Genomic DNA, 26619 nt, shown 5'->3' with positions numbered 1-26619 from the left:
CTTCACTATTGCTAATTTTGTTCTCTGCCCACACTCTTCCATTTTATCTCTCTCTTTTACCTTCACAGCACCCTTGATTCTCAGTATTGTCAGTATGTTTGATGATAGCTTTAATCGTTTGTCTTTCACTTTCTCAACCTATATCCGTGGACCATAGGGAAGTGGACATGCATACCGACATGAACCCCATGGACGCAGTCTCAGGGCTGTGAGGAGAGAAAGGCCACTAATGTGTTTTATCTATCTCAGGTATTTTAATAGGCTACACAGTCATATCTCACCATAGGTGGCTCACATGGTCCTTTAAGAAGTTGCTAAACTGTGTTAAGTAGAAACAATTCCCTGATGATGATTTTGTTACTTGCCAATTCTTTCTGTTTTGACAAGAGTGCAGTGGCACAGTTCTTCAATAGTTGTCTTTTTTTGTTGAATCACAATCAGAGATTTGGGTTTATTTTTTATTTAAAAAAATTTAACCAATTCATGCTAGATATTTCAAGGTATGTTTACAGTTTTAAGTGCAAAGTATGTTCAGTTCAGTTCACATTGCACAGGGCTGGAATAGCATTGGTACAGTTGGAAATGGTGCTTGTAAGTTGCACAGAACACTATTTTTAGTTGCCCGATGTAAACTAGCTTTTTACATGTGATGTTTGTGTATTGTGTCGCTAACTAACTATGTGTATATTGTCCATTTGATTTCAGCACTGAATGTTGTTATATGCCGTCTTTAACAGTCACTAACACTCATTCTCTACTTTATTTAGACATTTTTGTCAGCTTGCTTATGTTTAAATGACCTGTGATGTGTGTGTTTCCATCTGACTGCTCTTCCGTTCAGACATTTAGTTCTCTCTTTGGAATGTCAATACTGTCAGGCTCAGCATTGTGTCAGAGATTCTGTTTCAGGAAGTGTTCTACTGCAACCTATTTAGGTGAGACTGATGCTGTCTTTCATTTCAATAGTGCTGCAACATTGGTTGAAAGTTTTGCATCTACAATGCAGGTGATGCATGCATACACAGCATTCACTGTCAAACATCAACCAGTTATGCTCATTGAGTTAAAGCTTTGGAAGAATCAGTCTTTCACTGTGACATGTTCCTCTACTGTCTTTTGTATGCCATTGGGAACCTTTCTCTCATACATCACTGTAACACTGACACCTCCATACTAATCAGTGCAAACTAAGGTCAATTTAAAGAGAAGCATGAAAGTCCCTCTGTTATCCTGCCTACAGTGGCTCATATAAATACTTCCTTTTTCAGAATTGAGTGTGTCCTTTTTGTGTCACTCGGGTTTATCCTGGTGAAGGGGACTTCTGTCTTGCCAAGAAACACTTTGTGTGTGCAGCCTGACTGTTGCTATAACAACCTGGCTGCAGTGTAGACTTATAAGGGCAATTTGCCAGCACATTTAGCCCTTGAGGAAAAACATTTTATATTATACACACATGATCATTGTCAGAAACAAGTGTAGTGTACTTCCACAACAAACAAAGGCACAGGGTAGAAACACAAAACAGAGTCGACATACTGTAGACACTGAGGATTGGCAGCTGAGCCTTCTATAAATACACCCAATAAGCATCCAATTACTGAGCAATGTTTCTGGCAGCCTGGTCATGGCCGGTGCTGTTGTGCAGTGGTGGTACATTCTGATCACAGTGTGAGGCCTACACACTACATGCCGGACAACTCGAGTCCAACAATCCAACCTGCTGAGTCTTGACAAAGCATGGGGTCTCCAAGCAGTGTGCGTATGGGATTCAAACATGCCTGCAGAAAAGAGAGTAGAACTGCATTGTGAGTTCTCTCAAACCACCTATGTATATGAATCCACAGTCACACGGGAACTGTTTAGTTTGAGGCAAGTTAACACAGGTCATTGGGGTTTCATTTCAGATTAAAGAACTGAAAATTGTAACCGTAGTACCCTTCTGAAGTCATAGAACTCTATATGGGTATTTTCTAAAAACAGAACAGAGATGTCATCTGAATAGCTTGGGGTTGTGCTGCTGTAACAATACATGACAGCAAACAGAACTACAAAAGACCTAGCCTGTGATTCTAGGAATAGGAATACATTTTGGGCTGAAATATATAATGGGTCTGATATATTAACTCTCATTGAACATGAAAATACAGATTCTAACTAAACCACAAATAATGATTAAAGGAAGAATTTGGGATGTAGGCCTAATGAGTTACCATTGAGGAGGTCTGGCCTTGATGCCTGTCAAACTTCCTTAGCCCATTCTTCTCTCCCTCGGGGCCCTGCAGTCAGACACAGACTACGGTATGAGAGCCCTCGTTTGGTGAGGGAGGGCTTTTGTTAGTAATCACAGTTCACTTTGGAGTTGCCAAGCAGGACCAAGTCGGAATTCCACTCGTCTTTCAACTCCGACCATAGTGGACTTCAGCAAAGTCTGCAAAAAGATGGAAAACTACTTTCTAAAATGGATCCTAAACTTTTGCATGTTCTGCACCGGTAAGATGTTGCAAGAGACATTTTATTATTCATAAGATTTGCTTATTCTCTGTGGAGTCGAGGGTTATGGGACATCTGCAGTAGAGGCCCCCATTGTACCAACGAGTTTGTAGTTTGAAGACGTGTTTGGCAATAGAATCGGTCATAAATGGTTTTAAAGCTCTTTGGCGAAATACTCTTATATAATATTGCATGTATGAGTGTGTGAATTATTTACCTGTGCTTTGTCCACTGAAATTGAACTTGCAACCCAGAGAGGATGGCAAAGTGGAACCTGCATCCCACCCAATCTTATATCCACAGTGATACAAACAGATCATAAACACCTGCTAAAGTCACACAATCAAATCACTGCAAGCAACATTTTCTTTGTATCTGTAAATGTGATTTTATTTAACAAATATGAATGTTGCGGATATGCCAGCAATAATAGAACTCTCTAATTTGATTACGTGATGATCATGATGATAATGAAAAAGATTGTGAAAATGATGAGGATGAAGACAATGTAACGATGATGATAGTGATGATGATATTGTCCATGTCTCAGTGTCAGGTGAAGGATGCTCTCTGGAGCTGAAACCCTCCAGGGTGGTGGTGGGGTTTGGGGAGCCTGTTTCCGTCAGCTGTGAGGCCTCTCGCCCGGTGCGTGTCTTAGGCTGGGAGTCAGCCATCGGGGCAGCACACACCCAACAGGACCGTGCTGTCCAATGGAAGGTGGACAGTCTGATCGACTGGATCGAGGAGCCTATCTGCTATGGAGTCTTCTTCACTGCACCCAGACAGTGTGAGGAGAAACTCAACCTCATTCTTTACAGTGAGTCAACCTGGCCTAAATAAAGATGGCTTTTTATCTTAGCACAATTTAAGGCAGAGCATGGCTGTTGTACATGCATCAGGCCATACTTCATAATAATGAATTCTATTTGTGACGACTACTACTAAATGTACGTGTTTTGCTTGACACACTAACCAGCTGATCTTTCACAGAGACTCCAGACAGTGTCACTATCAGCTCAGCGAACCACACTGGTCCCATGTTGGAGGGGAAAGAGTACCAGCTGCTCTGTGATGTCCAGAACATTGCCCCTGTTCAATACCTCACCCTGAGGTGGTACAGAGGGCAGACTGAAGTTTACAACCACTCTTTCTCTGATCTGACCCCAGCCTCCCCTGTCCAAGTATCCTCCATCCTCCTGATCACCCCAACCAAAGCTGATAATGGAGCCCAGTACAAGTGTGTGGCTCAGCTGGACTTGGGACCAGAGGGACCACAACCGCCTCCTTCAGTGACATCAGAGCCTCTCAACGTCTCTGTGCACTGTGAGCCTATCCACTCAACCCAACCATTTATAGTTTCATGAGAAACAATGAAATACAATTGTGTTTGTGTATTCGTTTTTATGCAATATCCATCCCTTTCCCTTATTTTCTCAGACCCCCCATCCTTCCTCAGTCCTGAGGCTGAGACCCTGGACATCGGTATGGGGGATGAAATCACATTAAACTGCACGGCTACAGGAAGCCCCAGTCCTGTGTACAGCTGGCAGTCTTCAGATCCCAAAGAGAAGATGGAGGACCTACCTCTTTTTACCTCTTCCTCCTTGCTTCCAGGGACCTACACCTGCATTTCTTCTAATAAGATTGGCAAGAAGAGTAAGCAGTTCATCATCAAGACTAAGTCTTAAGGTAGGAAGACACAGTGAAGGGGGCATTGTTAAATGCACACATTTAGATGATAGAACTAGCACTCTCTACCATCACACTTGTTATAGAAGCCATTGTTCTTATTTGATTTTTCTATGGTATGTAATGTGAGGAGTCTCTTTAAGGTACAAAGGGCCACATCGGAGGTATGTGACTTTTCCCCACAGTGGAGTGTTGGCTTTACAAAACAAAAGTCCAAGTTTGGGGGATTAGCAGAGGGAAGATATTGTCTGTCTCTAATATCAATTGCATGGTTTTGTTACAGGTGTGAGAATGTCATCATTGTCAGCCAGACCATCGCACAGAAAAAAAAGGAATCGCCTTACATTTTTAAAGACTTTGGTCATGTAATAGTTTATAGTAGCATATTGTGTTATGTTTGATTCTTGTTGTTGTTATTGCAACATAACGTATACTTTGATGTGTTTAAATATATATGTAGGGTATACAGTTCACTTTCAGTGTGGAGAACCCTAGAACGAGAGGTAGTGTGAATAATTATATCCATTAATAAGCTATGCATTAACTTTATTTTGGAAATCTACGTTGTTGTTTATGTTCTCTTTTTTACATGCATAAAAACACTAATAAAATGACAAATGTATATTTATATGGCCAGTTGGTTTTATTATTATCAATGATGGTAGGCTATTATTATTTAAACTACTAAATAATCTTTATATTTCTTTTTTTATTATAAAAATCTCATGCCCCACCCACATGCCTTTGCCTTGACGTTCTTCAATAACGAGTTTACGTAGAGACGTGGAAAGCGTCTAAACGGAAATGTCTAGGGTTTCCTCCATAGCAAGCTAAAGCTACATTGTGCACTATTGTTGTTTAGCAATAGTAAATATATTAGCTACCAATATAATTTCTAACAAGGTTTGAAGTTAGATAGTTACGTTGTATCATTAGACTCACATCTGTTATTTTCACTTTTAACGTGCTCTTGCTGCAAGCAACGTTTTAGCCTGCTAGCTTGGTAGCTAGAATGACAAGTAGGATAGACTACAGCGTGTGGGACCACATTGAGGTTTCAGATGATGAAGATGACACTCATCCAAACATCGATACACCCAGCCTTTTCAAATGGAGACATGAGGTAACGTTATGTCGAACGTTTGGAGCGGCAGGTAGCCTAGTGGTTAGAGTGTTGGGCCAGTAACTGAAAGGTTGCTAGATCGAATCCGAGCTGACAAGGTAAAAAAATGTGTCGTTCTGCCCCTGAACAAGGCAGTTAACCAACTGTTCCTAGTCCGTCATTTTAAATAATACCCTGTTCTTAACTGACTTGCCTAGTTAAAGGTAAAAAAATAAAATAAATTAGATAGCTACTTGGTCTCTGTAAGTTAGCTAAGAATCACATTATTAGCTAGCTTTCTAGATTTGCAGATGCGTTAAGTAAACAGCCTCCTATCGCAGATAAATGCAATGGAAAGATAAACATAACATTTGACGTTGTGTTGTAGTTATCCGCGATGAGATATCTTTGTCCTGACCCATCTCCCCACCATCACCTAGGCGCGTGTGGAACGAATGGACCAGTTCATAAAGGCTGGTGAGGACCTGGAGAAGGGGCTAGCTGAATCTAAGCGCAAGTTGACTGAAGCACAGAAGAAGACCAAGAATCTGTCCAGTTCAGTCACGGACGATGCCAAAGCTGAGCTGAGCAAGGCACAGGCCGAGGAGAAGAGGCTGAAGAAGGAGGAGCGGGACTGGGAGAAGAAACTGGAGGACCACCGGCGGGAAGAGAAGAAGATGCCATGGAATGTAGACACACTCTGCAAGGAGGGCTTCAGCAAGGTGGGTTAAGTGTGTGGAACCACTGGTGCACCCTGGCTGCAGGTGATGGTTATTTGCTGATGCCACTTGACTTGCCCCCACTCCGATCTCTCTCTCACTCCTTCTGTCCCACTCCGATCTCTCTCTCACTCCTTCTGTCTCTCCTAGAGTGTTATGAATGTTAAGCCAGATGTGAAGGAGGAGACCGAGGAGCAGAAAGAGCAGAAACACAAGACCTTTGTGGAGAAGTATGAGAAAGAGATCAAACACTTTGGTGAGTCATTTTCCCATTCTTTGTTGTCCCCATTCTTTGTGGATAGTTGTCATGGCCATGGTCTCTGTCTCTGTTGTCAGGTATGATGAAACGCTGGGACGACAGCCAGAAGTACCTATCAGACAACCCTCACCTGGTGTGTGAGGAGACGGCCAACTACCTAGTCATCATGTGCATTGACCTGGAGGTGGAGGAGGTGAGTGCAGAACCGTAATACGACAAACCTCACCACTAATAACCCATCCGCTATACATTACCCCCGAGACCACTCATCAGGGTGTTCAGTAGGGCACAGGGTAGCAACATGTTTTGAAACAGAAAATTATATTGTTTCTTGTTGAACAAGTCCAGGTAGTCCTTCCCTGTTTCTGTCCATTTTCTTACATTTGGTACATAATTAACACAATCCTGGTGTAGAGAAGGTTATGAAGTAGGTTAGTAAGTGATCGTCTGATCCTCTTTATTTGGCCAAACATGCCTCAGTACGAAGTACACATGCAGTTTCCTTTTCTTGATACAGATGAGCATACACAAGGGTTAATGTCAGTGTCCTGTTGATGTTTTCCTCCGGTAGAAGAAAGCGCTGATGGAGCAGGTGGCCCACCAGACTATAGTGATGCAGTTCATCCTGGAGCTGGCTAAGAGCCTGAAGGTGGATCCCCGCGGTTGCTTCCGTCAGTTCTTCGACAAGATAAAGGTTTGTTTGCGTGGTAAAGGTGATACATTTCCCACTTGCACTCAATAGCAAAGTATATAGACTAACAGTTACATTTCCCTCTCTCAGACTGCAGATCAGCAGTATCAGGATGCCTTCAATGATGAGCTGGAGTCCTTTAAGGAGAGGGTGCGCGGCAGGGCCAAGATCCGCATCGAGAGGGCCATGAAGGAGTACGAAGAGGAGGAGAGACAGAAACGCCTGGGGCCCGGAGGACTGGATCCTGCCGAGGTGTATGAGTCCTTACCTGAGGTACAGGACATCTACTGCTGCACCTCCTTCATTTAGCACCGTCCGTCCATCATCATCTCTATCTCTGTTTTTGCAAGTTAACGAAACCATTTATTTTGTCCTTTTTGTAGGAGATGCAGAAATGTTTTGACGAGAAGGACATTGCCATGTTGCAGACTGTCATCACGAAGCTGGACCCAACGGTAGGTTACAAAACCAAATCCATTCCTGTTTTTCTTTTGTTGTATTGTCTTCCACGTGCTCAGGGCAAGCATACGACAACATACATTGTTCTACAAATGTAAAGGCACACTGAATAGTGACATAAAACCTCCTGAAGTTGTTATAAACTGGTGCTCTGAATGTCATTGTTCCCACCTGTCAGGAGGCTAAGGTCCACATGAAGAGATGCATTGACTCTGGGCTGTGGGTCCCTAACTCACAGGCAGACGAGGGAGACGACAAGGAGGAAGACGCTACTTATGAAGCGCTGAATAAGGAGATGGGCGAACAGAAGATAGAATGATTGACATGAATTGACTTTACGATGATGATATTTTCATCTATGTAGTCGTCACTTCTATTGCTACTCCCAATGTTTTTTCATGAGTTTCTCCTTAACGCTTTGGAACAATGTAACCTCTCTGTGGCGATGTCCACTCTTTGTGGACAACAATATCACACCAATATCACTTGCTGAATGCTCTTCTTTTTTTAAACAATTCTTGCTTGGGCCTTATTAGTAAAGCTGTATTCTTAAACGTGTGTGTGCCTGTACATAGTCTCTTTGTGTATGTGTGTCTGTACACTGTGTGTCAGCCAGCCAATCTGTACCTTGTATTTGTGTGCTTTCAGTTGCTGGGGAATAAGTTTCTCTTTTTCATTCAATATTCTCACTACTGGTTCTACATGTATAGGGAAGGCAAGGCAGAATTTCAGTTCTTGATGTGATAGAATTATACATAGTGATGTAATGTGGGATAGCCTAGTAACTGAGGTTGAAATTGGATCATATCAACATGTGACATTTTGAATCCAGTCTACTGACCCCTTACGACCTTTTTGCTCATTGTTTTCTCTCCTTAATTTGACCAGCAGGTGTCACTCCACATCAACTTTTAAGTTGATGAAGAATCACTTTTGAGAATTATTTGCTATTAAAAATAACACTGTGGTTTACATATCAGGATAGGGTGTTCTTAAATTTAGATTTATTAGAAATATTGTTAGATTGTTTCACCTGTCTTCCATTGCATAATAATGCTAAGTGCAGCAAACTATTATGGTCCAAACACACCAAGACAGTCGTGAAGAGGGCACAACAACACATTTTTCCCGTCAGGAGACTGAAATGGTTTGGCATGGGTTCCCAGATCCTCAAAAGGTGTTACAGCTGCACCATCGAGAGCATCCTGACTGGTTGCCTCACGGCCTCGTATGGCAACTGCTCGGTATCTGACCATAAGGCGCTACAGAGGGTAGTGCGTACGGCCCAGTACATCACTGGGGCCAAGCTTCCTGCCTTCCAGGATCTATATACCAGTCGGTGTCAGCGGAAGGCCCAAAAAAATTTGTCAAAGACTCCTGTCACCCAAGTCATACTGGAGCACCAAGTCTAGGTCCAAAAGGCTCCTGAACATCTATCCCCAAGCTATAAGACTAATGAACAATTAATTAAATGACCACCTGGACTATTTACATTGATCCCCCACTGCTCTTACTCACTGTATCATCTATGCATAGTTCCTTTCCCCTACCTACATGTACAAATGACCTTTACTAACCTGTACCCCCCCCCATACATTTACTTAGTACCGGTGCCTCCTGTATACAGCCCTGTTATTGTTATGTAATTCTGTGTTACTTCTTTATTTTTACCATTTTATTTAGTAAATATTTTCTTAACTCTATTTCTTGAACTGCACTGTTGGTTAAGGGCTTGTAAGTAAGCACCTACACTACCTTTCAAAAGTTTGGGGTCACTTAGAAATGGCCTTGTTTTTGAAGGAAAATCAAATTTTATGTCCATTAAAATAACATCAAGTTGATCAGAAATACAGTGAAGACATTGTTAATGTTTTAAATGGCTATTGTAGCTGGAAACAGCTTATTTTTTATGGAATATCTACATAGGCGTACCAAGGCCCATTATCAGCAACCACCACTCCAGTGTTCCAATGGCACGTTGTGTTAGCTAATCCAAGTTTATCATTTTAAAAAGGCTAATTGATCATTAGAAAACCCTTTTGCAATTATGTTAGCACAGCTGAAAACTGTTGTGCTGATTTAAAAAGCAATTATATTGGCCTTCTTTAGACTAGTTGAGTATCTGGAGCATCAGCATTTGTGGGTTCAATTACAGGCTCAAAATGGCCAGAAACTAAGAACTTTCTTCTGGAACTTCTACTGAAGATCTCGTACTACGCTGTGTACTACTCCCTTCAAAGAACAGCGCAAACTGGCTCTAACCAGAATAGAAAGAGGAGTGGGAGGCCCTGGTGCACAACTGTGCTGGCCACTCCTTATAGACAGAATATCAGCTGACTGCTTCTTCCCTAAATAGTTATTGCATAGTTTGGAGCTGTGCTTTGGGTCATTGTCCTGTTGTAGGAAGAAATTGGCTCCAATTAAGCACCGTCCACAGGGTACGACGGCATGGCGTTGAAAAATGGAGTGATAGCCTTCCTTCTTCAAGATTCCTTTTACCCAGTACAAATCTCCAGCACAGTCACCGGATCTCAACCCTATTGAGCTGTTATGGGTGCCACTTGACCATAAGGTACTGTAAGAAATTCCCATCAAGTAGTGATGGGTCGTTCACATAGGTGAATGTTGGGAGCTGGCTCGCATATCAGAAGAGCCAAATCTATTTATAAAAATATACAAAAATTAAGATATAAATAATACAAATATTTAAATAATGAGAATTAACTAATTAAAAAAACGAAATAAAATAATATAGGCCTAAATGCTCAAGCGCACACACATTCGTTTTGACTGTCTGCTCAGACTAACAGCCTCACCTGTTGTTCCTGACAATCAGACACACAGTGTCAACCAATGAACCAAAGACGCGTGAGGGAGGCTCGAGCCAACTAACTCACAGTCACACACTTAGCTGCCGAGAAGGAGAGAGAGGAAGGATAACTGAAAACAACAGCTGGAAAATGAGTCGGAAGCACAGTAGCATGTGGATGCATTTTAATAATGTAGACAATGTTAGAGCATGGAGTAGAATTTGCCAAACCAAATCTCATATAAAGCCGGTTCAATGCACAACCTACACCGGCATATGCGACTTTACACCCAACTGTGAAGCTAGCTGTAGAGGAGCTTCGAGAAACTAGCAGGCCTGCTAGTGATAGTGGTGGAGCCAGCACCTCCACAAGTGGAGATGTTTCCACCCAGTCAAGTAGACCTACTCCGCAACCACAGCAACGCAGTCTTCTATGGACCAGTTTATACCAAAGTCTATGTCTAGCAAAACAAGGCCAAATAGATATTGCATTGGCTTAAATGATTGTTCTCCAGTCATTTTCAATCGCGGAGGACAGAGGTTCTAAAAATTATAGCAATAGTCTAAATCCAATGTACACAATTCCAAGCAGGAAAACCCTTTCAAAATCACTTATTCCAAAACTGTACAAGAGCACACAGGCTTCAGTGCGGGAAAGAGTCCAAAAAGCTACTGCAGTTTGCCTTACCACTGACTGCTGGACATCAAGGGCAACCACTTCTTACATGTCGGTTACATGTCACTTCATTGAAGATTCCTCAATGTCAAGCTGTCTTCTGGACTGCTTTGAGTTCAGCGACAGGCACACCTGTCAGAGGAGTTGTTGAGAGTGGCAAGCAGATGGAAAAGTGGTCTGTTGTGTTAGCGACAATGCAGCGAACATAACCAAAGTCGTGAAAATGTTTAAATGGACCGACCCATCATCCATGTCTTTCCCACACAATCAACCTGATTGTAAGAGATGCTCTGAAGATGATGAAGCCCACTGTGGACAAAGTGAAAGCAGCTGTGGAATACTTCCACAGGAGGAGAGTAGGTACTGAAAAACGAAATTCTACACAACGCCAGATGCTGAGGCCTGAACAAGACTACACTACAAGGTGGAATTCAACATTTTATATGTTGAAGCAGTTTCCTGAGTCCAAGGATGCCATCATCTCTACTCTGGCCATTGTCAATGCACCTGTTGATGCTCTGATCAAAGAGGAATGGGAGGTGGTGGACAGAGTCCTGGAACCCTTTGAGCAGGTCACTGTGGAGAGAGGTACAGTAAGCAGTTATTACTACATCATTATTTAATCCAGTATTATATATGTAGATGAGAATGTAGTATCAGTAGACAAAACATTAAACTGAACTAATACATTACTGTTTTCTCTTTTCAGCTATGTGACAGCCTCAAAAATGATACTCCTGTATAAGGGTCTGCAGTGAATCACAGCCAGCCGATAGAGAGAAGCAAATGTAACCAAATCAAATGTATTTATATAGCCCATCGTACATCAGCTGTAATCTCAAAGTGCTGTACAGAAACCCAGCCTAAAACCCCAAACAGCAAGCAATGCAGGTGTAGAAGCACGGTGGCTAGGAAAAACTCCCTAGAAAGGCCAAAACCTAGGAAGAAACCTAGAGAGGAACCAGGCTATGAGGGGTGGCCAGTCCTTTGCTGGCTGTGCCGGGTGGAGATTATAACAACATGGCCAAGATGTTCAAATGTTCATAAATGACCAGCATGATCAAATAATAATAATCACAGTAGTTGTCGAGGGTGTAGCAAGTCAGCACCTCAGGAGTAAATGTCAGTTGGCTTTTCATAGCCAATCATTTAGAGTAGCTCTACCACTCTTGCTGTCTCTAGAGAGTTGAAAACAGCAGGTCTGGGACAGGTAGCACGTCCACAGGACATGTGACATGTGACAGAGTGGATGGACACCCTATGTTCATCAATGGACAGAAAGTTCCACAGAATGGAATATAATCACGTGCTATCAGAAACCGCTGCACTTGACCCCAGGTATAAGAAGTTAGCCTTCCGTGATGCCAGAGCGATTGATGAGGCTCTTCAAAGAATAACCTCAGCAGCAGGGAGGGACAGCCCCAGCAGTCAGCTGGCTCAGGCACCAGGAAGAAGAGGGATCAGAAGCACCAGCAGCAGTAGTCTGCTGGATGCTGTTTGACGAGAGAGCAACTGGGGATGCAGCACGAAGGAATCCCTCAGCAGATGCCATAAATGGAGGTCCGATCCTATTTGGAGGAGCCCCTGAGCTGGTGGAAGAACAAGGCCTCTGTCTACCCACAGCTTACTAAAGTCATGACAGGGAGACTCTGCATAGTGGCCACATCCGTTCCCTCTGAGAGGGTCTTCTCGAAAACGGGACAAATAATTACAGAGAGAAGAAACCGCATCAGCCCCTCAAAAGTGGGGCAGCTTGCATTTCTGAATGAAAATGTCTCATAAAAGCCAAATATGGTCAGCATTGCTGTGTGCTGCTGGTTATAACATGGCAATAAAGAGAGAGAAAAGAGGGACTAGTTTAATGTTTTATTTATTTTTCTTTGATATGGTGTAATATATTATTCTGTTCAGATTGTATTCGTTTTGAATGGTTCGATTTATATGCACTTTGTTATTATACATTAAAAATGTATACTTTAAATGCAAATGTTTAATTGCATTCTTTTACATAACAAAACATGCATTTTTAAATACATTGTGGTTAAGGTAGAGTATGATTTCATTTTATAATTTAATTCGAATTGTTTTAACAATCATAGTCAAACTATCGCAAACTGTTTGACTTGGAAAAAATACAAAACATGTTTTTAAAAGAGCCGTTTGGGAGCCAAAAGAGCCGGCTCTTTTTGGTGAGCTGATCAGAACGAGCCGGCTCACTGAAAATAGCCGGAAATGCCCATCGCTACCACCAAGCCAATTTGTGCTTCAGGAAGCATGGGGTGAAATCTCTTCAGATTACCTCAACAAATTGACAACTAGAATGCCAAGGGTCTGCAAGGCTGTAATTGCTGCAAATGGAGGATTCTTTGATGAAAGCAAAATTTGAAGGGACACAATTATTATTTCGATTAACAATCATTATTTATAACTTTGTCAACGTCTTGACTATATTTCCTATTCATTTTGCAACTAATTTCATGTATGTTTTCATGGAAAACAATGACATTTCTAAGTGACCTCAAACGTTTGAATGGTAGTGTATTTCTTGAACTGCAATGTTGGTTAAGGGCTTGTAAGTAAGCATTTCACGATAAGGTCTACAACTGCTGTATTCGGCGCATGTGATAAATACAATTGGATTTGATCTATCCCACAAGCCTACTGTAGTACAGCTGGTTCTAGGGGAGTGGCCAAAAGTGGTTTCGGTGTTTTCATTTTGAAGCTGACTTCTCCATCTATGCGCTTCACGGGCATGCGTAGGAGTAGGGGAAACACGCATTAGGAAATCATACGAAGAGTGGACTTCGTTTCAACCTGCATTGGGTTTTCTAACTATACGTTTTAGGGACGCAACTAAATGGTAAGAAATCTGTAGTTTGACAAATGTGCAGTACAATTTACAAATACCCGGGTTTATTCCTGCATTCGCGGGTAAAGCATACTATATCAGTATTATAGGAAGTGGGCTTTATGCCACTGGTTTACAATTGTTTACAGTACACAGTAGGCTATATGCCACCATATCCGTGATCAATCAGTTCGATGACGAAGTGATTAATGTATTGGTGAGAATAGGTTTTTAAAATGTGGAAACATTGGATAAATTATATCCGGATTTTCATGTCATGTTATCGTTAAATTTGCGTCTTTACTGATGTTCATGTGCAATACCCGGAAGGCCTTACTAGAAAATATTGAATCATATCGCGAGTTCTCAGAACATGGTAATAATGCCGATCAATTACATGGTAACAAATCTATTTGATCCAGATGTGCTTACTTGCTACAATAAGGCTTACTTTGTAATTGAGTATAATTTTTTTTGTTATTAACAAAACCCATGTATAAAACGTATGTCCTTAATTGTTATCTAATTGCCTTTTCAATGAGTGATTCTGCACCTCAAGACACTATTGAATTACTGCTTGTGGTAAATGCTGGATTACAGTGAAATACTTTTCTCTTACTTTCTACCTGGGACAGGTGTTGTGACCCAGCCTGGTCCATGATGTCTCGACGTGGCCGCTCCAAGAGTACCAGGACAGGGTCATCCACAGGCCAGTGTGAGCCTCCTCAGGGACCAGGCGTCCATGTCTATCTGTTTTGGACCAAGGCAGGGGAGCGCTATCTGACCCACACAGATGGTAAAGTGACAGCCGAGGAGCTTTCCATCTCTGCAGCACAGACTGTGGGTAAGAACCAGTGCCATTTATTATTTTCATGAAACAAACAATATTTTGTGTGAGTATTGAGAAAGAATTTAGGACTCTCCGGTTAGCTGTGTGGTGTTCTGTTTCCTCATGTATGAGGACATTGACAGCCTGCCACATAAGGGTGTGCTTGGGTTGATGACCACAGGAATCTGGGTTTCACAGGGCATTCAGAAAGTATTCAGACCCCTTCACAATTTCCACATTTTTTTACGTTACAGCCTTATTCTAAAATGGATTAAATAATACATTTTCCTCATCAATCTACACACATTACCCCATCATGATTAAGCAAAAACAGGTTTTTAGAAATGCTTGCAAGTGTATTAAAAATTGAAATATTTACGTAAGTATTCAGACCCTTTACTCAGTACTTTGTTGAAGTACCTTTGGCAGTGATTACAGCCTCGAGTCTTCTTGGGTATGACGCTACAAGCGTGACACACCAGTATCTTGGGAGTTTCTCCCATTCTTTTCTGCAGATCCTCTCAAGCTCGGTCAGGTTGGTTGGGGAGTGTCGCTGAACAGCTATTTTTAGGTCTCTCCAGAAATGGTAGACCGGGACATACAGAGACTTGTCCTGAAGCCACTCCTGCGTTGTCTTGGCTGTGTGCTTCAAGTTGTTGTCCTGTTGGAAGGTGAACCTTCGCTTCAGAGGTCCTGAGTGCCCTGGAGCAGGTTTTCATCAACAATGTACTTTGCGCTGTTCATCTTTCCCTCGATCCTGACTAGTCCTCCATGATTAACTGTAGTGATGTTATTTGCCATGTAAGGTTCCTGGTTTCCTGGTTTCCTCCAAACGTGACGCTTGGCATTCAGACCATAGAGTTCAATTTTGGTTTCATCTGACCAGAGAATCTTGTTTCTCATGGTCAGTCATTTAGATGCCTTTTGGCAAACTCCAAGTGGGTTGTCATGTGCCTTTTATTTAGTGGCTTCCATCTGGCCACTCTACCAGCAAGGCTTAATTGGTGGAGTGCTGCAGAGATGGTTGTCTTTCTGGAAGGTTCTCCCATCTCCACAGATGAACTCTGGAGCTCTGTCAAAGTGAACATAGGGTTCTTGGTCACCTCCCTGACCAAGGCCCTACTTCCCCGATTTCTCAGTTTGGCTGGGCGGCCAGCTCTAGGAAGAGTCTTGGTTTTTCCAAGCTTCTTCAGTTTAAGAATGATGGAGGCCACTGTGTTCTTTGGGACCTTCAATGCTGCAGAAATGTTTTGGTACCCTTCCCCAGGTCTGTGCCTTGACACAACCCTGTCTATGTACAATTCCTATGTACAATTCCTTCGACCTCATGGCTTGGTTTTTGCTTTGACATTCACTGTCAACTGTGGGACCTTATATAGACAGGTGTGTGCCTTTCCAAATCATGTCCAATCAATTTAATTTACCACAGGTGGACTCCAATCAAGTTGTATAAAACTTCTCAAAGATGATCAATGGAAACAGGATGCACCTGAGCTCAATTTCGAGTCTCATCGCAAAGGATCTAAATACTTATGTAAATAAGGTATTAGAGTTTTTTTTTTTTTTTTTTTACATTTGCAAAAAATTCTAAAAACCTATTTTCACTTTGTCATTATGGGGTTTTGTGTGTAGATTGATGAGGACATTTTAAAAATGTAATCCACTTTAGAATAAGGCAGTACCGTAACAAAATGTGGAAAAGGTGAAGGGGTCTGAATACTTTATGAATGCACTGTATGTCATTGAAAGGGTGAATCCAAGGTGTGTGTAACCTATATATCTGTCCCCCTAGGTATCACTCCACTGTGCCATGTCCTGTTTTCCCTGTATGACCCTGAATCCCACTGTTGGTACAGTCCCAACCATTTCTTCAACTCAGAAGAGCAGACAAGACTGACACTCCATTATCGCATGAGGTTAGTTTGTGTGTGTGTGTTTAAAAAAAGGCCGTCCGTCCCCTTCTCCCTAACTTCATTTCCCTCACACTCCCTTCAGTTTCCCTTGAGTCCCGTTAGTTTGGCTGTTCAGTCTACCGTAGTTATCCCGAACATCCTGTGTAGGGTCAGAACCCAGAGAAGCATCAGCATTGTTCTGAACGGACATCCTGTGTAGGATCAGAACCCAGAGAAGTATCAGCATTGTTCTGAGTGGACATCCTGTGTAGGATCAGAACCCAGAGAAGCATCAGCATTGTTCTGAACGGACATCCTGTGTAGGATCAGAACCCAGAGAAGCATCAGCATTGTTCTGAACGGACATCCTGTGGAGGATCAGAACCCAAGTCCCAGTCAGCATAATTGTGCTAGCGGGAGCCGACCGCTCAGACTGGCTAGGGCATACCAGCCAACTGTTTTTATAGTGTGGGTGTGTGTGAGAAAGATAGTTAGTATTGGTCTGTATGGGGAGACGATGCACTGAATGCTTTTGTGTACAGGCATATTTATATAGGGAATTTTCTCTTTCTGTTCCCAGGTTTTACTTTCGGAATTGGCATGGGTTGAGTGAGAAGGAGCCGTCAGTGGCGCGATATGCCCCACGATCAGGGACAGAGCACGTGGGCTCACCTCTGCTAGAAATGACCTCCCTGGAATACCTCTTCTGCCAGGTGAGTTTCAGAATGAGGCGTGTTTTATCCAAAATGTGTTTGTATTCATATATTCATGTGGAAGTGTGCATTAACATAATATTCCTGTGTCACACGAATGTTTTCATATTGTGAAAAAACTCATTTCCCTTTTTGTTTCTCTTAGGCAAAGTTTGATTTTGTGAATGATGTTACGCCGATGGAGGATGCTCAAGGAAAGGAAGAGTTGAGTCGCTTTAAGAATGAGAGTCTGGGGATGGCTGTGCTGCACCTCTCTCACCAGGCCCTGCGCTCAGGCTGCACGCTACAGGAAGTGGCCAAGTCTGTCAGGTAAGCCATGAGTCAGAGGGGATGGGTGCATTGCTTCAGGAAGGGCTTTGACAAGGTTTCAGACATTACTATAGTCTGAGGCTGTGTTGAAAATGACACCATATTCACTATCAAAACTAGTGCACTATATAGGGAAACTAGTGCACTATATAGGGGAACTAGTGCACTATATAGGGAAACTAGTGCCTTTACAAACGCAGCCGTAATGTTTTGATTGACTTCCGTATTCCCCTTGCCATACTGTAGCTTCCTGCGCTGCATTCCGAGATCCTTCTCCAAACACATAGCGAGGGACAACTTCCTGACCAAGATCCGTATCCGGCGTGTGTTTGCTGACTTCGTGAAGACCTTCCAGGAGCACACTGTGGACGTAGGACGCCTGGGCTCCCAGGAGGTCATGTATAAATACCTGTCTACTCTGGAGCACCTAGCCCCGCGCTTCGGTACTGAGACCTTCCCCGCGGCCCAACTGGAGCTGAGGAAGGACGGGGGCGACGGGAGCGGCTCCTACCTCAACACCAGCCACGCCCACGGGGCCTCTGACCCTGGGAACGTTGGCCCTCAGGTCATGCATGAGGTCATGGTGTCTGGTACCAAGGGGATTCAGTGGAGGAAGATGACAGTGCAGAACGTATGTCTGTCCCATTGGATGTTTATCAGGCTCTTTGACTGCTAGTTAGAACTGTGCCTTTGTGTGTTTCTCGTAGTATTGCCTTCTGTAGGATGCTCTGTAAGTTGTGTCTATCTGTTCTAGCCTCAGGCCAACAGTTACTTTGGGAACGATTACTTAGGGAATCGGAAAAGTGTGAAGCAATCGCCCCTCCAGCAAGAACCCAACTCCTCTGACACATGGACATCTTTCTGCGACTTCCCTGAAATCTCCCACATCACCATCACTGGAGCCAACGTCAGCATCATTAAACAGGACAACTTCTCTATGGTTCGAGCACCTGCCTCTCAACTGCTTTCTGTTGGGCCCCAAACTTATCTTGAGATACACACACGTAGCTCCATGTTTTGTGCAAATCCCCCATTGACAACATTGCATGATTTATGCGAAAACCTAAGTCAAGTGTGCAGATCTCAAGTTAGGTTTGTGTGTGAAGTTGCATCTTACTATATGATGTATGTCTGTATGGAAGCGGAGTATCTGACTGCGAAATGCGTGTAGGTGGTGTTTTCCGAGGATGATATGTTTATATGTGTGTAGGAGGTTCAAATGAATTCCAGCCTTGAGGCTCTGTCTTTCGTCTCCCTGCTGGACGGGTACTTCCGGCTTACTGCAGACGCACACCACTACCTGTGTCACGAGGTGGCTCCGCCCAGAGTAGTGCTCAGTGCCACCAATGGTCTCCATGGACCAATGAAGTGAGTAACATACACACACACACACACACACACACACTTCCCTGGCTCCCACTGCAATTCTGACTGTCTTTTTCAGTGATGACTTTGTGCTGCAGAGACTGAGGAAGGAAGCAGTTGAAGAGGGAGCCTTTCTTGTGCGCTGGAGCGTCCTCGACTACCACCGCATCATATTAGCTGTTCTAAACAAGAGTCAGGTAAACGTGCCTCCGCACCCAAGCCCTGAAGGACGAGGAACATGGAAAATGTCGAGTCCAAAAATATAAAAAGCAATACAATGTCATTAGAAGTTATATATTTGGATGCATGTGTGTGTCTTTTCTGGCTTTCTAAAGAATGGACAAGCTGCAATCCACAAGCAGTTCAGGATCCTGCATAGTGGTTCAGTGTTTGCTCTGGAAGGCTGGGACCGGGAGTTCTCCAGTGTCAAGGAGCTCACCGACAGCCTCAAGACCTTTGTGCTCAAGTCTGGCACGGACAATTTCACTGTGAAGAAATGCTGCCTACCCCGACCTGCAGGTTAGTTTGTGTGTAATGTGTTTTTTTTAATAGATGTGCATTGGTGTTGTTCTGCCCCTAACATACCACAGCTCAACATATGTACAGAGATGTTATTCTGTAAGGAAGTGTCGTGTTGTGTGTCCATGTTTTCCTGTGCTGTATTTAAATGAGTGTGTGTGTGCTGCAGAACTGTCCAACCTCTTGGTGATGAGGCAGGGTGCGGACCAGTGTGTTCAGCCTGACTCTGTGGCCCTCTGTCTGACTCAGCTGAGGTTCCATCAGATCAAAGACAAGGAGATCACCCAGGTGAGAGAGAGGGCATTCTTCTCTTCTATACATCTCTCTGTCAGCGCCCTCCTTTGTGTATGTTTCACCTGGGTTATATTCAGTAGGGCACACCATAGAGAACATTTTTGCAACAGTACCTCCCAGTTTCACTAAAATCCAATACATTTTTCCCTACTGAACACTGATGCTCTTCTTTATCTTTGTCCGGTTTGTACCCAGTACTTCTAAAATGGCTGTTTGTCCCTGTGCTCAGGAGCAGCATCTGGGCCGTGGGACCAGGACCAACATCTACTCGGGCAGTCTGTTGGTGCGGGGCGGAGCAGAGGAGGAGGAGGAGGAGGATGAGGAGGACAAGTGGAACAACAATCTTACTGATTGCAAAGAGATCCGAGTGGTTCTTAAGATCTTGGACCAGAGCCACAAGGACATAGCATTAGTGAGTTACCATTACTGTATCATTATCCTCTTACAGGAATTGATTGCGTGATGAGTAACCTTACCTGAGACCTGAAGAGTTTAGCTCTGTGCGATAATGCCTGGACTTTGGCTCTGTGCGATAACACCATCCCAGGTTCCAACCCAGTTTGCCACAATTACACAACGGTTTCTTAAGTACCTTGTTGGTTCTAAACTACCGTTTTCACCAATTCAACTCTGTTCAATGTGAACCTTTGTTTACAATGTCATGATAATCCTTCCTCTTTCCTGTCCTCTCATAGGCGTTCTTTGAAACAGCCAGTCTGATGAGCCAAGTATCTCACAGTCACCTGGTCTTTGTACACGGCGTGTCTGTCAAAGGATCTGAGAGTAAGTCACCATGGCACTACTCAACCTCACACTTCCTCATTCAGCTGTGCAACTTCCTTCTTCAGCACTGACACTTCCCTCTCAGAAGGTTAAGGTTGTTTGAATTACTAGGCAACGGGACTGGTGTACAGTGCAATCACAAGCCTGACTCTCAGCCAAACCATAGCCCTTTAATTAGAATCAATACATTGAAGTGTCGCTCATCTCTAACAGTAAGTGGTGTGATCCTTGATAATAATCCTTGTCTTTGACCTGTGCAGACATCATGGTGGAGGAATTTGTGGAGTTTGGGCCTCTGGATGTGTTCCTGCGAAGGGAAAGGGCGCTGGTCACCCCTCAGTGGAAATTTACTGTAGCCAAACAGCTGGCCAGTGCCCTGAGCTACCTTGTAAGTCAGCCTGATACCCTCACATCACAACAAACTAAGATTACTCCTCACTCATTGTATGAAACAATGATATTTTAGGATGTTGATCTCCTGTCTTCTGTGATAGTCCCGTTTCAAACTCTAAACCCTTGTGTCCATAGTTAATGTATTGCCAACCCTCATCTCCCACTATTGAGTGTCCCGAATGTACTTTATGTTGTTACCTCTACCACCTGGTTACTACAGGAGACTAAACAACTGGTACATGGTAACGTCTGTGCCAAAAACATTCTGGTGGCTCGCCGTGGTCTGGAGGAGGGCACCTTTCCCTTCGTCAAGCTGAGCGATCCAGGCATTGCCCTCAACGTGCTGTCCAGAGAAGGTTAGTTCCTACTTGACCAATAAAACAGTTGGTTCCTTCCAGACCACTTCCATGTTGGGCAACACTCACTACATGAGAAATAGAATCTCTCCACAGTGAGTTATTTTGTCAACCCTCAATTTCCGTCTCTGGTGATTTTGTTTGATCTTCATTCTTTTAGATCAGATTGAGTCACAGGAAGCCCTGTGTAAACCACTTCCTGGTTGCTGTGAGGCCTACTTCCTGGTTGTCTTGTACTTATTATCATATTGACACTTAGCCGGAAGGCTTTAGAGGTTATTTAGTTTGTGCTGTGAGACCATGTGATTCATGAACCTACTGAATGTAGTGGTATTATATAGCCTGGTCTGACTTAGACTGTCTGTATGCCCTACAGAGCGTGTCGAGCGAATTCCATGGATCGCCCCGGAGTGTGTGCCAAGCGGTGCCCCATTCGGCAGAGCTGCTGACCAGTGGAGCTTTGGAGCCACACTGCTGGAGATCTGCAACAATGGAGATTTGCCCATGAGTGGCAGCACGCTCACTGAGGTACCTACAGTCCTATCGTCACTGCCCTTCAATTCTCCTCCCTCTAATCATAACTCATTTTTCTGCCATCCTCTTACCATGCCTGTGATTCATACTGAACCCTGACGTCTACCCTGCCAACAGAAAGAGCGTTTCTATGAGACGCGGAGTCGCCTCACCGAACCCTCGTCGCAGGAACTGGCCAGCTTCATTAGCATGTGTTTGACCTACGAACCCCGGGAGAGGCCGTCCTTCCGTACTGTGCTTCGAGAGCTCACTGAACTACAGATCAAGAGTATGTCCTCTCCTTTTATTCTTTGGATCACAGTCTGTTTCTCTCCGTTTCCTCTTCTAGCATTTAGATTGACCACATTTTCGTGATTGATTAGTGTTGCTTTAATGTTGCTCTCCTGGTTTCTGATCAGATCCTGACATATCCCCCCTGGAGTCTCTCCCGGATGCTGACCCCAACATTTTCCTCAAACGCTACTTGAAAAAGATCCGGGACTTAGGGGAGGTGAGTTAATTTCCCTGCAGGTCAACATGACTCTTATAAACCCCTCTGTGCTCTTTATCTTCTGTTGTGCTTTGTGATCTACTGGTGTTATGTAAAACATTATTCCCTGGCCTCCCTCTAACTGAGAGAATGCTTTGTGCTCTCGCTCTGTCTCCAGGGTCACTTTGGGAAGGTGATGCTCTATGTGTATGACCCAGCCAACGACGGGACAGGGGACTATGTGGCAGTAAAGGCCCTGAAGCATGAGGGAGGCAGTCATCTCCATGAAGGCTGGATGAAGGAGATTGAGATCCTCAAGTCTCTTTACCACAGCAACATAGTCAAGTACAAGGGCTGCTGCTCTGAGCTGGGTGAGTGGCATGTGATCCAGTCAAGCTCACCTGTCTGTCATCCACCTGCTGTATAAGACTAGCTGTCTCATTTTCATACAATGCTTGTTTATTACGTTTCTTGCTTGGCTCCTTCCTACATATGACATGTTCATGTGTGGGGGGTTTCCAGCATCTGTTCACATATACATGTGTAGGGTAGCGTCTGTATGTATGAGTGACTGCTGTAAATGCCTGTTTCGTTGTCTCCACAGGAGGGCAGACGGTGCAGCTGATTATGGAGTTCCTACCGCTGGGCAGCCTTAGAGAGTACCTAGCCAAACACCGCCTGGGCGTGGCTCACAGCCTCCTCTTTGCACAGCAGATCTGCCAGGTGAGACAGGAGCACTGCACGGTAATATAAAGATACAGTTGAAGTCGGAAGTTTACATACATCTTAGCCAAATACATTTAAACTCAGTTTTTCACAATTCCTTACATTTAATCCTAGTAAAAATTCCCTGTCTTAGGTCCGTTAGGATCACCAATTTATTTTAAGAATGTGAAATGTCAGAATAATAGTAGAGAGAATGATTTATTTCAGCTTTTATTTCTTTCGTCACATTCCCAGTGGGTCAGAAGTTTACATATACTCAATTAGTATTTAGTAGCATTGCCTTTAAATTGTTTAACTTGGGTCAAATGTTTCGGGTAGCCTTCCACAAGCTTCCCACAATAAGTTGGGTGAATTTTGGCCCATTCCTCCTGACAGAGCTGGTGTAACTGAGTCAGGTTTGTAGGCCTCCTTGCTCACACATGCTTTTTCGGTTCTGCCCACACATTTTCTATAGGATTGAGGTCAGGGCTTTGTGATGGCCACTCCAATACCTTGTCTTTGTTGTCCTTAAGCTATTTTGCCACAAATTTGGAAGTATGCTTGGGGTCATTGTCCATTTGGAAGACCCATTTGCGACCAAGCTTTAACTTCCTGACTGATGTCTTGAGATGTTGCTTCAATATATCCACATAATTTTCCTGCCTCATGATCTCATCTATTTTGTGAAGTTGCACTAGTCCCTCCTGCAGCAAAGCACCCCCACAACATGATGCTGCCACCCCCGTGCTTCACGGTTGGGATGGTTTTCTTCGGCTTGCAAGCCTCCCTCTTTTTCCTCCAAACATAACAATGGTCATTATGGCCAAACAGTTCTATTTTTGTTTAATCAGACCAGAGGACATTTCTCCAAAAAGTATGATATTTGTCCCCATGTGCAGTTGCAAACCGCAATCCGGCTTTTTTATGGCGGTTTTGGAGCAGTGGCTTCTTCCTTGCTTAGGGCCCTTTCAGATTATGTCGATATGGGACTCGTTTTACTGTGGATATAGATACTTTTGTACCAGTTTCCTCCAGCATCTTCACAAGGTCCTTTGCTGTTGTTCTGGGATAGATTGTAACTTTTCGCACCAAAATACTTTCATCTCTAGGAGACAGAACGCATCTCCTTCCCACGGCTGCGTGGTCCCATGGTGTTCATACTTGTGCGCTATTGTTTGTATGGATGAACATGGTACCTTCAGGCGTTTGGAAATTGCTCCCAAGGATGATCCAGAGTGGAGGTCTACAATTTTTTTCTGAGGTCTTGGCTGATTTCTTTTGATTGTCTCATGATGTCAAGCAAAGAGGCACTGAGTTTGAAGGTATGCCTTGAAATACATCTGCAGGTACACCTTCAATTGACTCAAATTATGTAAATTAGCCTATCAGAAGCTTCTAAAGCCATGACATAATTTTCCATGTTGTTTGAAGGCACAGTTAACTTAGTGTATGTAAACTTCTGACCCACTGGAATTGTGATACAGTGAAATAATCTGTCTTTAAACAATTGTTGGAAAAATTACTTGTCCTAACCAACTTTCCAAAACTATAGTTTTGTTAACAAGAAATTTGTGGAGTGGTTGAAAAAACGAGTTTTAATGACTCCAACCTAAGTGTATGTTAACTTCCAACTTCAACTGTATATGTAATCTAGATTATTTCTAGGGTTCTGTTTAGTTCTGTAGCTGGTACACTGCTTGGGCTCAAGTTGAAGATTTGCTATCCAATATTGGAATATTGTTTTATACAACAATAGATTAAAGTATTATATTTTCTTCTCTAACCACTACTCTCTTTCACCTTGGTCTCCCTCATCTCTCCTCCTGCTCCTTCTGCTTTTTTTCCTTTTAAGGGGATGGATTACCTGCACTCGAAGCGATACATCCACCGGGACTTGGCTGCCCGGAATGTACTGGTGGAGAATGAGCATCTGGTGAAGATCGGGGACTTTGGCCTTACCAAATACATCCCAGAGGGAGATGTTTACTACCGTGTGCGTGAGGATGGAGACAGTCCTGTGTACTGGTGAGTCCTGGAGCCATTACTTCCCTGCTGGTCTGCTAATTTAGAGTCCAGATGTGTGCATGAAAAAGGTGTTTGACTTATTTTACAGGTATGCGATTGAGTGTCTGAAGGAGAGCAAGTTTTCCTTCTCTTCGGACATTTGGTCCTTTGGCGTGACGCTCTATGAGGTCCTGACCCACGGTGACCATCGTCAGAGCCCTCCAGTGGTACGAAACGACACCCTCCATCTCTCTCAAACTAGCTCAGTCTAAATCTGCATGATCCATTTAATCAAGGACACCAACTTTTTGCATAATACTGATACAGTCAGCGTGTGGTTTGCTGAGTGCATTAATTGTGACGTGTGTGTTTTGTATGTGTTTTTTTTATAGAAGTTTGTTCAGATGATGGGTAACGTGCAGGGTCAGATGACGGTGATGGTGCTGATCAAGCTGCTGGAGAAACACAATAGGTTGCCCTGCCCCCGAGACTGTCCTAGCGAGGTCAAGCATACAGCTAAACACTCTCACAGTCTTCATTATTTCTGTAAGCCAAATGCACCTAGGGAAACGAATCTGTCTTGTTTTCAACAGGTCCACATGTTGATGCAGCATTGTTGGGACTTTGACCCCGCGAGACGGCCATCTTTCAAATCCCTCATGGAGTCCATCGAAGCGATCCGCAAGACATACGAACGGCAACCCAATATGTGGCTGGCCCAAATTAGCCAATGAGAACCATACTTTTTCACAGGCCAGCTGGCCTTACTCCTGTATGCCTCAGCACTTTGCTACAAGTCTACTCTAGAGTCTACACCACACCCTGCACCATAGTGCCCTCTGTCTGTTCTGAAGGAGTAGACTGCTCTTTGTATTAATAAATTGGAACTCAGGTTTTTAGTTACTCCCATCTATTCATTCATATAGATGAGCCCTTAGTGATGGCACTTGTTTTATTTTGATGCGACAGATATAATTTTTTTAGGTGTGAAATTCCCTGAATGGCAGCTATAGTGCTGTCTCCGGAGGAGAACTGGGTTCATGTTCCATGACTGATCCAATTAGGTGCTACATTTTAGCCCGAGTTGGAGGATCCTATCATATGAAATATGATTTGTCACTCATAATGTTCACATGATTAATATAACACTTCAATTGAGGCATGTATATTACCAACAGTTTCTCTTTATTTCTGTATTGATGTAAATATTAAACATTTGCTGTTTTTATTGTATCATGTTTTTCCTTATGTCTGTATGTATTAAATGTTTGAGTGGGCGAATGTTGAAAATTAAGCATTTTTTATCCCTGTGTATCACTGTGTTTAATCAATTTGACCAAAGTCCAAAAAATGCAGGTTGTAAATTGTTAGCTCATCATTTATAACACTTTCACTGAATGTAAATGACCAATTGTGTATTTATTTTAAAGGGTGTTGAGTGCAAAGCAAAGGGAAGTTTTCTTGTGTTTGTCAATTTGAGCAAACTGCCTACTCAGATTGGATAAGATAAAAATGTCCAGTGTGCCTAGAGGTGAAAGCTAATTTGATTTTATGCCTAAATATTTTCCCAATTAGTTGAGCTTTTCTAAAATAAAGTACATTTTCCTCTGTCAATCATGGACATACACAGCTGAATATAATGAAAATACCTCTTCTATTGAATCAGAAATGATGTAATGATTTTCTCCATATTTTCATACCGGTAATTCAAT

General features: G+C 43.2%; 3 protein-coding genes and 1 long non-coding RNA gene across 4 annotated transcripts; 3 read left to right on the top strand and 1 right to left on the bottom strand.

Annotated features, from left to right (window-relative positions):
- The first annotated feature begins 2352 nt into the window (after positions 1-2352).
- On the top strand, positions 2353-4807 carry LOC139421277 (vascular cell adhesion protein 1-like). Its single transcript, XM_071172005.1, has 5 exons — positions 2353-2490; positions 3041-3307; positions 3481-3813; positions 3928-4179; positions 4463-4807. Exons 1-4 carry the CDS (start codon positions 2439-2441, stop codon positions 4176-4178), a joined length of 903 nt encoding a protein of 300 aa, XP_071028106.1. The 5' UTR covers positions 2353-2438; the 3' UTR covers position 4179; positions 4463-4807.
- A 112-nt stretch (positions 4808-4919) lies between these two features.
- LOC139421275 (hsp90 co-chaperone Cdc37-like) lies at positions 4920-7967 on the top strand. Its single transcript, XM_071172003.1, has 8 exons — positions 4920-5302; positions 5722-6003; positions 6151-6256; positions 6337-6452; positions 6831-6953; positions 7041-7223; positions 7334-7405; positions 7588-7967. Exons 1-8 carry the CDS (start codon positions 5192-5194, stop codon positions 7726-7728), a joined length of 1134 nt encoding a protein of 377 aa, XP_071028104.1. The 5' UTR covers positions 4920-5191; the 3' UTR covers positions 7729-7967.
- Positions 7968-10386: 2419 nt separating this feature from the next.
- Positions 10387-14531, bottom strand: LOC139421274 (uncharacterized). The gene is made up of 2 exons (XR_011635606.1): positions 14369-14531; positions 10387-11470 (listed from the first exon to the last, which is right to left on the bottom strand). It is a non-coding gene; the product is annotated as an uncharacterized lncRNA (long non-coding RNA).
- On the top strand, positions 13638-26521 carry LOC139421273 (non-receptor tyrosine-protein kinase TYK2-like). Its single transcript, XM_071172002.1, has 24 exons — positions 13638-13754; positions 14378-14586; positions 16364-16487; positions 17044-17176; positions 17322-17485; positions 17732-18116; positions 18240-18425; positions 18696-18853; positions 18930-19047; positions 19186-19369; positions 19539-19657; positions 19893-20075; positions 20359-20446; positions 20707-20834; positions 21060-21195; positions 21572-21723; positions 21847-21997; positions 22128-22219; positions 22377-22569; positions 22803-22921; positions 24756-24928; positions 25017-25134; positions 25300-25410; positions 25501-26521. Exons 2-24 carry the CDS (start codon positions 14400-14402, stop codon positions 25639-25641), a joined length of 3543 nt encoding a protein of 1180 aa, XP_071028103.1. The 5' UTR covers positions 13638-13754; positions 14378-14399; the 3' UTR covers positions 25642-26521.
- The last annotated feature ends 98 nt before the right edge of the window (positions 26522-26619 follow it).

This window comes from Oncorhynchus clarkii, chromosome 12 (genome assembly GCF_045791955.1).
Source record: "Oncorhynchus clarkii lewisi isolate Uvic-CL-2024 chromosome 12, UVic_Ocla_1.0, whole genome shotgun sequence".
NCBI lineage: Eukaryota > Metazoa > Chordata > Actinopteri > Salmoniformes > Salmonidae > Oncorhynchus > Oncorhynchus clarkii.
This window is presented reverse-complemented; position numbering and strand designations above follow the sequence as displayed.

Bases quoted from the DNA above. Each gene is read 5' to 3' on its own strand.
- LOC139421277 (XM_071172005.1), top strand. From the start codon at position 2,439: ATGGAAAACTACTTTCTAAAATGGATCCTAAACTTTTGCATGTTCTGC. The intron at 2,491-3,040 runs GTAAGATGTTGC...TCCATGTCTCAG, and splicing joins CTTTTGCATGTTCTGCACCG to TGTCAGGTGAAGGATGCTCT. The intron at 3,814-3,927 runs GTGAGCCTATCC...TTATTTTCTCAG, and splicing joins TCTCAACGTCTCTGTGCACT to ACCCCCCATCCTTCCTCAGT.
- LOC139421275 (XM_071172003.1), top strand. From the start codon at position 5,192: ATGACAAGTAGGATAGACTACAGCGTGTGGGACCACATTGAGGTTTCA. The intron at 5,303-5,721 runs GTAACGTTATGT...ACCATCACCTAG, and splicing joins TTTTCAAATGGAGACATGAG to GCGCGTGTGGAACGAATGGA. The intron at 7,224-7,333 runs GTACAGGACATC...TCCTTTTTGTAG, and splicing joins TGTATGAGTCCTTACCTGAG to GAGATGCAGAAATGTTTTGA.
- LOC139421273 (XM_071172002.1), top strand. From the start codon at position 14,400: ATGATGTCTCGACGTGGCCGCTCCAAGAGTACCAGGACAGGGTCATCC. The intron at 20,076-20,358 runs GTGAGTTACCAT...GTCCTCTCATAG, and splicing joins GCCACAAGGACATAGCATTA to GCGTTCTTTGAAACAGCCAG. The intron at 21,998-22,127 runs GTATGTCCTCTC...GTTTCTGATCAG, and splicing joins CACTGAACTACAGATCAAGA to ATCCTGACATATCCCCCCTG.